Source organism: Anguilla anguilla, chromosome 3, assembly GCF_013347855.1.
Source record: "Anguilla anguilla isolate fAngAng1 chromosome 3, fAngAng1.pri, whole genome shotgun sequence".
Taxonomy (NCBI): Eukaryota; Metazoa; Chordata; class Actinopteri; order Anguilliformes; family Anguillidae; genus Anguilla; species Anguilla anguilla.
Window position 1 is genome coordinate 53,124,016 of NC_049203.1, and position 12,642 is coordinate 53,136,657.

At 41.5% G+C, this 12,642-nt stretch overlaps 1 protein-coding gene across 4 annotated transcripts in view; it reads right to left on the bottom strand.

Moving 5' to 3' along the window:
• Window positions 1-12,642, bottom strand: part of gria3b (glutamate receptor, ionotropic, AMPA 3b) — a 119,073-nt gene that overhangs the window by 42,631 nt on the left and 63,800 nt on the right. For all 4 annotated transcript variants that reach the window (XR_004764419.1, XM_035409591.1, XM_035409592.1 and 1 more), the window contains exon 5: window positions 1,429-1,482. Coding sequence is in view for 3 of the 4 variants with exons in the window: in XM_035409591.1 (XP_035265482.1) it covers window positions 1,429-1,482 (54 nt within the window). In the remaining variant the exon portion in view is untranslated. The remainder of the gene's footprint in view (window positions 1-1,428; window positions 1,483-12,642) is intronic.

Sequence of the window (12,642 nt, forward strand, 5' to 3'; positions counted from 1 at the left end):
TGGGCAGTGTGCCAGAGAAGGCAGCAGCAGAAAAATAAGATTGCACGAACTTACATTTTCATGGCATGTAAATTCTTCTGGGAACACACAAATGCCCTTGGTGGGGTTTAAATACACACAAATGCACTGTGACATTTCTGACAACTCTCCAATTCCAACTCTGATTGAATTCTGTGTTGTTGACTGGGGCTATAATGTGGCTTGACATAATATAGCATGGATGAAGGGAAGAGATTTGTCGAAGGAAGAAATGAAAACTCACCAGAGATAGCCCCCCGTCATCACCACAGACCGCACTCCGCTCAGTAAATCAACTATTTGTCTTTTTAGCCCTCACAGTAATCAAAATATAGACACGCTTCTATCCAATATAAAATTTACTCTTTTATACATACATAACATATGTTTAAAAACACACCGTGCATTATCAGAGTATGGCAAATTTGAAAATGCCTATTAAATTTGTGTTTACATAAATGTATTATCCTAACCAACTCAAATGCTTCCAGAATATTGTGGAAGATTCTGGTTAAATTCCTATTTGGGTGTGACATAATGTTGCGATGACAGTGCTTCCAGGCCTCATACCATATTTATTGTTAGCCATGCAGAAACAAAATGGAGAATACCGCTCAAATTATTAGTAATTTTGAAAACAAAAGTATTGCAATGGTAGACCGTGTTTTTACTAACATTGCTGATAAAATATAAATGAATGACCTTCCACAATTCCATCTTTAAATTAACTAGCAAAACTGAATACTATTCTTCAGGCTGTTTCAGCAATATTCCTGTGATTTAAGGATGTTCAAGGGTTGTCCAGGAGACTTTCTACAAATGTTCTGAGAACAAAAAATTCTTATTTGGGAACAAGGTAGCTGACCAACTGACTGCTGAACTCTCATTTGTAGAGACAACCTGGGCAATAAAAGTGAGTATGGAATGCAAGGGATTGTAAATCCAATCTGATGTAGGGGTGATGATCAGATGATGTCCACCTGAGAAGATTTTGTGAGACTTGACCAGTACACCAGGGCTAACACTTTCAAAAGTACCAAAAGATATTTAATGACCACAGCACGGACCTTGGTTTTATTTCTCTCAGAAGGGAGGTATGTTCTACACCACAGTGCCTCAACAGTGTTCTGGGGTACTGGATTTCTTATTATCCAGCAATAGCTTTGTTTCCTCGGGAGATTGCACATCCAAGTACTAACCAAGACCTTGATTAGCTTCTGCAATTTGATATGAGAATGCCACAGGATAGTATAGTGGCTAGCACAGAAAATGTGCAACATTTAGCTTTAACAAACAGACCCAGATCTGTGTAAGACCCATGATATATATTTTCCCCTACCCCCTTATTAAAGCAAATGGCTCATGAGTATAAATGTGTGTGAACAAACACTAATGCAAAACTGCACTCACCAGATTGGCCAGAATGTAGTGGTAGCCACGGCTGTTCTTGCCCAAGGCCACAACCTGTGGGAGTAAGAGCAATTTCAGTAAGATTCAATTAAGATATATATTCCATAAGCATTTCAAAGAAACCTGGAAAAGCCATAACATGATGATAAAAATAGCCTAAAGTTATTACACGATAAAAATAATTAATATAAAAAAAAGAAAATTCATTATGTAATGACCATAGGCTATTTGTATCATGTTACAGCTTTTCAGTTTGAATATTTTGCATTGTGTAATAACCATAGGCTATTTGTATCATATATACCCATCCGACCCTTGTATTTGCCATGATTAAACCTATTGGATCATATGCTTATATTATGAGCTATTGGTTCATATATCCATGAACTTTTCTTCGTTGGTGTGGTTGAATGTGACCTTTTGATTGCACAAAAAATGATCTTATATGAGAGCACCAGTGTGTACGCACTATTCCTGTATGCCACAAACTCCAGCACCTGTTATTATGCTGTGCATCTGTGCATACCTTGTTCAAAGGAACATGGTAGGTTAGCCTCTTTAACTTTACCTCCAGGAAGTAAGTCACCATGGCATTGAGCTTTTTGTTCCAAATTCATGAAGAAAAAGAATACTTTTGAGAACTCATGTCTTTACTTAAACAGAAAACTTCCAAAATATTGCTCCTACTGCTGCTGCTACTTCTACTACTACTACTACTACTACTACTACTAATAATAATAATACAATGGCTCACTGGTCTACCATGTGACAGGTGAGGTCTTCTGTGTTATTTGTACCAAGAGGGTTTTGTGGTGGTTTTAATAATTAAAAGCAAAACTCTGCAGATAAGGGAACGCCTCAATGCCTTCCCAAAACATTGCCAACAACATCTCCAAGGATCGTGGCATGCTCTGAAAACTCTTCGCTTAGCAAATGTAAAAAAGTGTCACATTTATACATAAAATATACAATAATACTGTGAAATATAACACCCAGCAATAGTTGTTTGTCGATTTTGCCTTTCTGAAAATAGGACTTTGCCCTTTTCCCAAGGGAATACTGTATAAACACTGACACATCCACATCCATGCAAGTGTGTTCTCAGAGAATGCATGAAAGTCAACAATGAGTTTTTGATATTTTGCTGTATATAGCCAAGTTCTTGACTTACTGTATAATTCTCATGTTATATCATTATTATACCAAAATAGACAAGACCATTTCTGTTTGAGTGTATTCACACAAAATGTATGAGTCCACATAAGATAAAGAACAAGGTCATTAAAAACCTACATGTAGACTCCAGCATTTATTTTTAAACATTGTTTCCTCCTATAACCACATATAAAGTGATCTATTCTGCTGATCTCTGCAAGCTCCTCTTTTTTTCTGACTGGAATACGTGGAAATATAAATAGAATATGAGGGATCCTCTGACTGGACTGAAAGAACATTAAAATTACAATTGTTTGCAATATATATATATATATATATATCACACGAATGCTTAGTTCTGCATTCACACATGTTCTTTCAAGGGCAAAAAAACTAAATTCTAATTTTTTGTAAAAAAAACAGTCCATGTGTAACTAAGGGACTTTTCTATATTATATTGGTTTTAGTGTATGTGTTTTATTGGCCTAAACAGTTCTTGTGTGGGCTGAAGTATACTTTAAATACTTTAAATTTCTGAAGACATGCCAGCTTTATAATGACTGGTACAGAGGAATTAGCAAGACAAAACAAGACAATACACATTGAGTCACTCCAAAGCAGCTTGTGGAACAGCGTTGCATATGTGTATATTAACTAATTATTTAAAAAAAAGATATATATATATATATGATATATATACACAAAAATATATGTTTAAATTTATTTTCAGCTGGAACTCTTTTCTATGGCAACTTGAGGCCCCTGTGTTCAAGGAAAGTAGCATGATATAAAACAGCATATAAAATGTGTATTTATGTTTATAATTATGAATAAATTTGATAAAATGAATGTTCATATGTACAGGCTCTGGAAACATAATGTTGCTGACTCGCTGTATATGCTACTATGGAATTGAAGTCTTCTTTCTTGCATAAATCACTGGCTTTAAAACTTTTGATAGCTCCTATACTAGCCATTGCAAAGGCAGGCAGTCATCAAACCTCAGGACATCTAAAATATCCTAAACTGCACACACAAACTCTCTGGGCTATTACATGAAAACTGAAATAGTATATAAAAACTCCATAAACAGAAATAAGCTTTTTATTCTACTCGTATTGTGAGGCTGGTGGCCATCTTGTTGTTCCCAGCACTCAGGAATGCTGAATGTCATTTATTTTGATTTCTTTCTTCTGTGTGAGGTCTGAGATGCATTCTGTCCAGTGCTATTCTAATCACATTGAATTAGCGCCTTCTTCATAATAACTGTTTTAACCCTCCTACATCTCTCATCTAATTCCTGGTAATTCTGCAGTCAAATTAGTGGAGCCTAAACATAGCCTAATGGACTTTGGCTATAATGTGTTCTTAAAACAGAGGCAGATCTTTCTCCTTCACAGCAAAATGTTGTGTTAAATCAAGTCCTACAAAGTACATATGATCCCAATATGTTCATGAACCCCCCCCCCCAAAAAAAAAAAAAAAAATCTAATAAATAAAATAAATAAAAAATAAAAATCATTCAATAAAAAAAGAGGATACATTTCAGGTATTAAAAAATATACATTTCAGTGTAAGGTTTTGGTTTATAGTTGCACTCATGATCCCACCAGCTTCACTGTCAGTGGCTTCCTGTCCACCTGCACCAGTACCGGTTCCTGAATACAAGACTAAGAGCTATGGAGACATGAAGGAGCCATCTGGCCAACACATCTGCCTGCAGATTCATTGCCTTTACCTTTCCCCTGTGGGAATATCAGGAAGCCCCAGAGATCGCCACTCTTAGGCAAAGATGTGTGTGTGTGTCTGTGTGTGCGCATCGGTACAGAGGCCAATCTTATGAACAAGCAAGGCAGGCAACTTCCTGGGGCCCGGAGCATTGCCCGGCCCCCCCTCCCCGAGGGCTGCGTTTTAGGAGTTTTGGGCAACGTGATGACCTTAGAAGTCATTCAGAACGGCCCCATGGGATTTTCTGCCTAGGGCCTCCAGCCTCTAAAAGCACCTCTGCATCTATGAGTGCATGTGTCTGTGTGTGTGGTTAATATTTCTATACACGTGCATGCATATGTGTCAGCATGAATGTATGGGAGTGTATATGAGTGTATGTGAATGAGCGTATGTTTAATTCTCTCTGTGCCTTTGTCTGTGGCCATGTGTGCATGTGCATGTGCATGTGTGTATGTGTGTGCACATTTCTATCATAAACCACACATTAAAATTAGGTCAGTATCTAAGGCTGCAGTGTTATTTCCTAGCCCTGGTTTTCACACAAAGGACTCTCGGCAGTGATAGCACAGATAGCAACAGCGCAGCTTTCGTCATACCCTGCACAAATAAGGCTGGACTGTTCATCCTGTGAAAGAAATGAGCCCACAAGCAAACAAGGAGAAAGCTTCTTGATAAATTGCTCAGATAATCTTGCTTCAACACAGGGCATTTCACAAACCGTAAGCACTGCAAGCAGGATGCAGAGGATGTATTATTTATTTTATCCAGGAAATAAAGCCAGTTGTCGCTCGGCAAAGACAACAGAGTACCGATATCGAAAAAGCGAAACCAGGTAAGGACAGCCATGTGCCGATCACATTTGTGAGCGAGTCGTTCCTGGCTACTGGAGTCAGCTCCCCGCGGTGCAAATTTAAGCAACTGAAACCATAAATAGTTTGGCCAATAACAGGACATGCTTCAAACCACTATTCAGATGGTTAGGGTCGGGAGTCTGAAAAAAAAAAAAAAAAAAAAACCATACACGAGAAAAGAACAGCTTTTGTGTTAATGCGTTAATTGTTTTTCCTGTAAGAGCTGTGAAAGGGGGAGAGAGAGGGGTGGAGGAGCGAGTAATGGGCATTGTTTTCGGGTGTAATTTACTGCGCAGCAATTTCCCCTTTTTGCATAATTTCCCCGCTACACAACTTTACAAAGGAACGTATGCTAGGTTGTGCCAGGATCGATGTCGACACCATGTTCGTTATTATTGGAACAGAAGTCATGTCATTGATTGACGTCTGAGTGTTACCTTCACAGCCTCAGAGGTTGGTATGCTATACTTCACAAGTGACATAAAGCAATTCCATTTTAATTATTTATATATATATATATATATATATATATATATATGTATATATGTATATTTTTATGAGCCATACACACACACAGACACACACAGACACTCTCACACAGATGCGCACACACACACACACACTCTCTCACTCACACACACACACACACACACACAGTGTTTAGAGAGATCCCTGCTTACATTTTCATGTAAATGTGCATTTTGGCATGTCAGCAATTCATCCCCCCGCCCCCGCCATCATTTGCAGCGAATCGCCCTCCCACCCCTGGGCCCGCGGCGCATATCCCTCTCCACCCAACACAGACAGAAAATCATTCCTTTCTAAGCCCTTCTGAGAAAAGCAATCAAGATCTTAGCGCCTCACGCCAAATCCCCCCCCCCCAAGTGACCCCCCGGTCACCGCTGACCCGTCTGCATTGTGCAGTGGGCGCGCAACACCGGTCGCGCTCACCGCCGATAATTCGCGGGTTAACTCTCCCCCCCCTTCCTTCGGCCTTGAGGGTCATTTGCATCCGCTTCGAGCTCCGCCGTCGCGGAATGGAGTCAATTTCCCTCTTTCATGATGAGAAACAGAAAAATTACAGGGGCTCACCTGGAAGCCGCGCTCATGCGTGCGGCGCGCTAGGCTAGGCCTGCCGCGGTCACAGAAATCAAAGAGAGCCTCCTCCTCGATTCATGTGAAACGGTCGGCGTGGGCGTTTACGCCTCTCAGTTCACGACAGACCGATGCGTGCGGGGGAAAAAAACAAACTGTTACCACCTGCGAACGACTGCTGCGTTTTTCAGACAGGAAGTAGTGTGTGGGCATTACTCTCAAATTCCCTCCGGCTTTTTTTTTCTTCTTTTTTTGGCTTTTCAAACGAGGCAGCCATTTTCCCCTGCTGAAAGATCATTGATATCAGGAACGGGAGCCGCTTCAGGAAATGAAAGGACAGAGAGAATGACGGCATAAGCGCAAGACGGTTACACGGGAATTTTTCACATTCTCCACTTAATCAGATAAGCAGGTCGGCGGCCACGCCGGTGTTCCAACCACTCAGGAAATGGTGCTTGCTTGCGTACGCCCTGCCTCTTCCTGAATGTCATTCATTCCAATTTCCTGCCGTTGTGTGAGATGCATTCCATCCTCTTGAGCTATGCTAATCTGATTAAAAGAGCACCTTCTTCATATTAAGCACATTTACTTTTCTTTTTTTTTTTGCAGCATTCACCTTCCCGCTTTCGCTCTCCTGTATTTCTCCTTTAACTCCCCGGCAATCTCGTCAGCTCAATTAGCAGAGCCTGAACGCTTCCTAATGGTCTTTGGATACAACGCGCTGTCATTCCCACAAGGTCACTGCCAGATCCTTCTCCTTTCCACCTGATTCGGTGATGAACCTTGCGATTCCTTAGCGGCATTGAGTGCTGTAATTTATAATACAGACCACCCCCCCCCACCAAACCTGACCGATGGCATTTGCTGATGTCACTCCCGCTGGAGTATTTCCCCGGAAACAAAGGAGGAATGCATCGTTGTAATATATCAAACGGCTCCTGAATTCGCACAACTGCCTCCACACGTTGGTACAAAGCCATCTTGCCACGATACTCAGTTCCAATTCAGCCTCCAGTTGTGAGGAAATGGCAGTCACAGCAGGCATATAAAGTAGGAAACAATCTGCGCGAGGGGGCCCGAGGTGTACCCTCAAGCACACGGAAAACGGAGCGGCAATTAATCACACAAAAGCCCACCGGAGAATGCCATTCTCATCTGCGGCAGGTGACTATCCCTGACCTTTCGGCTCCGGTGCGAAAAGTCGCGCAATCAAGCCGCCGACGTTACCCCGCGCAAGACCGCACAGAACAGGCGTGGGAAAACACATCAGAATCAGCCCTCGCACTGCAATGCCATCGTGGGCGCAAACAGACCGCGCTCAACGCACGCTAGCGCTCAGTACCCTGGTTCTCACTGCGCAAATGGAGCACCGTTATTGCCGGTGTGTTCAGCACCCAGTTTGCAAAGAGGGCATCCTTAAGCCCAGTGCGCTCAGAGCTTGACTTTTAGTGAGCAACCAGGGTATCCTTAAAAACCAGTGTTTACAGTATTGACATGTTCAGTGTGACTAATATGGTAAATAATAAGCACTTAATGATGCTGCAGTATCCTGCTGCTCGGGGTAATATTCCCCTTAAAACCGTGGGATAAGGAGCTACACTTTATCACACAAAATGGCTGTCTGCCTGTGTATTACTCCAGAAGATAATAAGAATGTGTAATGAAGTAGACAGAGCCTTGCCAGTAATATTGGCTGAAACTCGTACTGCTTTGGGCTTCGCGGCATCCTAGAGCCTCTGATCGTAACCCAGTGGTAATGACTCAGTGTATTGTCACCTAGTATTACCATATTATACAATATATTTCAGATATTCATTTTTTGTCATTTGTTCATACTGTATGTGAAGCCAGGAAACGCTGGTCTATACTGAAAGCTGAGATACTCCGGTGGGCATGCATGCCACACTAGCCTACTGGCACTGGAACCTATGACAATGCTAATGTGATTTAGATAATCAGCTTTCGCTTAAAAGCATACAGGATATTTATATTATAGGGGCGGAATTTATAAATTTATTTAGTGCGCGAATAAGTTGACAGTTCCCTTTTCAGACAAGGTTAAGGCTTTCACAAGACGTGACACAGTGGATTCACAGCGTGAACCAGAAAATGGTCTGATCCATCCTGCATCAAAGCCATTCCCTTTAAGTCCACAATTTCTTAGAACTTCAACGGCACAAACCGGTTGATCAGCAAATGTTGGTTTCCTTGTGATCAAATCCAGGTCATCTTGTCTTTATGCCATGACCATGCTGCTTGTAATATTAATGTGGTTTGGCAAATTGCTGAATAAGTTTATTTATCAGTCATTTCATTTCAAACATGTATGAGCAGAAAAGATGAAAGGAGACTGTTTTGTCCACTCAAGGACGATGCGTTCAGTAAATAGCAAGCTCCTTGACTTACATTTTCCATTTCTAGATCAGATCTAGAACGCACATTTGAATCTGAATGGGGATCAGGACAGCGTCTCCGCGACAACTCTGGTGCAACACCAGACTGTGGGCTTAAGAACTAGTCACAAGAGAAATAAATAAGTCGTGGCTTCTGTGTAGTTCAGTCTGTAATCTCCCACTGTCTTCCAATGCATTGATCTTTTAACTAAGTCTGTCAACTCTTCGTCTCCTGAAGAAAGGGGTCCCCTGTTCTTGTGAAATGTTTTCATTAACAGCTGATAAAGACACACTGGCTGGCCTACAAACACTGTTACCCACAGTGAGAGAAACTCAGGGGAGTTAGACACAGATATATATCTACTGTCCTGCTTTATGTACCTCATCTTTTATGTAGTGATATCCCACAAAAATATATAAATAAAATAACAAAAACAAAAAACACAAAGAAGTGTTAAAAGCTCCATTTCCATTGTACGTGTTATTTTTTTCATGCTGAGAAACAGTTTAGGATGCAGGTGCCAATGGACAGAACCCAATTTAGGAATGAAAGCTGCAGCATTCTCATTTAATAGCGGAGTTAGCACAGAGCACATACCCAAAGGGGTGCATTTTTGATTTTTTTCTGGAACTCAACAATATAAAAATGAAAAACTCAACAACAGAGACAACGAAGCGGCATGTTTTAAGAAGCGAAGGTGATCATAAAAAGACGGCCACATGTCTTTCGCAGTAGCGGTCTTGTCAGTTTCGAAAATGCAGTGTCATACTGAAGGCTTCGGCTGCAGTATCGTTAAGCGACAATCGCAAGGTAAACAGCTGCTCTGTTCTTCTGGACCCAGCCGTAGGCACCTTCTAAACAAGGTTTACCTCCACGGATGAGAGGAATTCTTGTTTCGCACAAAGCCACTGCAGGAAGGGGTTCTTGAGTCCAACTTTGGAGGAATCAAATTACAAATTGGCTCTAATTTTTCACAGAAAAATGAAAGGGAGAGAGACGGAAACTGCGGCCATACATTCGATATTTATGTGCTGTTCCTTTCCTTTTGGAAGAAGGCCAAATCTGTTTAATCCACAATGGTATAAATCCAAGCCTGCCATGCTGTGGAAGCTCTGGGCAGTTAATTAGAATGGATTCCCCCAGGAATACTTACAGTAATGGCTTCAGAGAACAACCGAGCCTGAAGGGGAGCAAATGAAGATGGCCGCGTTTTCCCTGCCAGATTTTGGGAGGCACAAGGGTCATTTTTTTTCTGTCCCCTTACTCCCGCGGTTGAGGTAAACTATTTATAGATTATTACAAAATAACATCCATTGTTTAAGATATAGTCAATGATGCAGCAAATTTTGGCCAGTGGCAGTATGAGATGATGGGAGGCGTTTGAGAAGGAAGGATTGCACCATTCTGCTCCAGTGAATGGGGCCTCTGATGTAAAAGAAGGACCATGCCATTCTGGGCCTGTGAGTTTCAGGAGAATGGACTGTACCATTCTGGGCAAATGGGTGTGTGGTGAGGGGTGGATTGAACCATGTTTGAGGAGAAAGATCTGCACCATTATGGCTCAGACAGTGCATTGGATTGAAAACACTAACCATAACAGCATGTTGGAGACCATAACTGTAAGTCATCATGTTAGTTCAAGTATAGATCAGGTACCAATATAGCAAAATATAGCATATACAAAAACATCAATAGCTAGCTGAGCAGACACCCTTATCTAAAGAGAGCACACATACAGTACATTCTATATGTGGTATGTAAGACAGCTTGATGGATACAGAAGAATTGCTGACCAGCAACTGTAACAGAAAATTTCAGCTGCTGAATGCGGCAGCCGAAATTTGCCTTCAAATCTTTTTCCAGCATTGTGGGAAAATAATTCTTAATCTTGCACTTGGCTCTTATGACCAAACCTGTTTTCTGTATTTTGTTTTCTCACAGAGCAATTGTGCCTTTCTATAGAATCAGACAGGGATACAGGGGTGAGACATTTCTTTCTCACATACAGTAGGCGAATGAGGATTCATTGAGGTATTAGTGGAGGAATCAGGCAGCTGAAAGATAAATGATCTGTATTATGGATTAGTAGCTGACTGCCTTATTTCTGCCTCTGTGTAGTTACAGCCGCAGGACCTGTTCTTTATTAAAGACTTGACTACCTGCTATTACGCCTCAAAACTAATTTTTATTACTTCCCTCCTAAGGCTCCAACCATATTAATATGATTCTGTGTGCCTTTTTATTCATGCTGAAAGAGGTGGTACATCAGCATTTTGTGCATCTGTGGAACATGCTGTATCACTTCATTTCAGGGGGAAAAAAACACACTTCTTTCCTCCCTGAATCAAATTACATCTGAATCTATTGCCGCTCAAGCAAAGGCAAGCTGAACACAATTATGCGCTGAAAGCCATGTACTGCACTGGTATTTTAAAAATGCAGCAGGCCCTCTCATTGGCTGCCAGCTATGCACCAGCTCGTGTGTGTGTGTCAGGCCAAAATAAATAAATTAAAGCCCAATTACATCACAAAGCTCATTCTCTTTCAACAAAAGCGATCCATTCAGACGCAAGGGCTGAACGTGAGAATGGTGCAGAGGTACAAGCTAATGCCTGTAGCTCACGGAATTCGATTTCAGAGCTCAGTACGAGAGAGTCCCTGGACAACACTATCCAACGCCCCCTCGCCCCAAACCTCAAGTGTCCCTAATCAAGACATGGAAGGGCCGCCCTAATATTCTCTACCGTGGAATTCCTATATTGGATGCTGAGCTCTTTAAATGCATTACACTCAGATTACAATGCATGTACCGTACATTCATGCAACCCTTTATATCAAATGTACCTTAGTGTTATAACATTGTATTGTGTTTTGTCTCACACAAGAAATGTGTAGAAAGGATGAAAGTACAGAGCTACATATAAATCATTACAATTGCATAACATGGTGGGATTTTCATAGGGCAAAGTGTGGAGAAATCACACTTACAAAAATGGTTTGCACACATACACAATGAGAGCAGCCCAGAACAGGCTTCAACCTACATTCTTTCGTCAGCAATTGTGCTTCTTTTACACTGCATGTAGGCCATTTTCTGTGATCTGTACATTAGCGCAGTATTAGCTACTGTATGTTGGTCTGGTGCCACTGATTTGACTCATGACTATCTCACCATTATTTAAGGTCTAATTGATGCATTCCTTTGTTTTTTTGGCAGAAAACACCAACAAAAAAAAGTCCATACCCATGCTCCGATTATGCCTTTATTTGCCCGACATACGCAATCAAACGAATTGGCATACAATATTTTTTCTATGCACCACTGTACATTTGTGTCGGAAATTCAGGTTAAGTAGATTTATCAAAGGCTTAACAGCCTTCTGGTTACAAGCCCAGTTTCCACGGAATGCTATGGCTCCTCACCCAAGCCAAAACGATGGCTGTTCTAGGTAAAAGCAGAGAACATGGAGTTCGGTGAAGCCAGTGATTATACTAAGGAGCCGGTCTTGAAAGAGGTCCAGCCTCTGGGACTTATGTTTCAAACAGCCAGAACTGTGTGATGCTACTGTCCTCTCCTCTGCGGCTTCTTCAGCATCAGCGATAGCAAACTGAGCCAGGATCAGTGGTTTCTCTGATATAACTGGCAACATCGTCCTGACCGCATTTCTTCTCACTTTAGGGAGGCTGTTATTCAGATGGCAAGGTGTGAGAAAGGGGGGGGGGGGGTTATTTAGTGGAAGAATCAAAGTAATCCCCACCTTTGAATGCGTCGCTTAGCGTGTTCCAGACTTTTTACAGCATTTCCTTTAGAAAAGGAACGCGTGCGCGTAGGGATTTGCCGCAGAATGTTAGCTTTGGTTCTCATTGGAAATGGTCTCCGTTTAATTTATATTCAGCTTCAGCTTGTGGCCCCTCTTGTCTGAAAACACTGCAAGCGATCCTTGTTTCCTCCCACAGCTGGAGCTATAAATCAGGACACTAAGTCTCACAT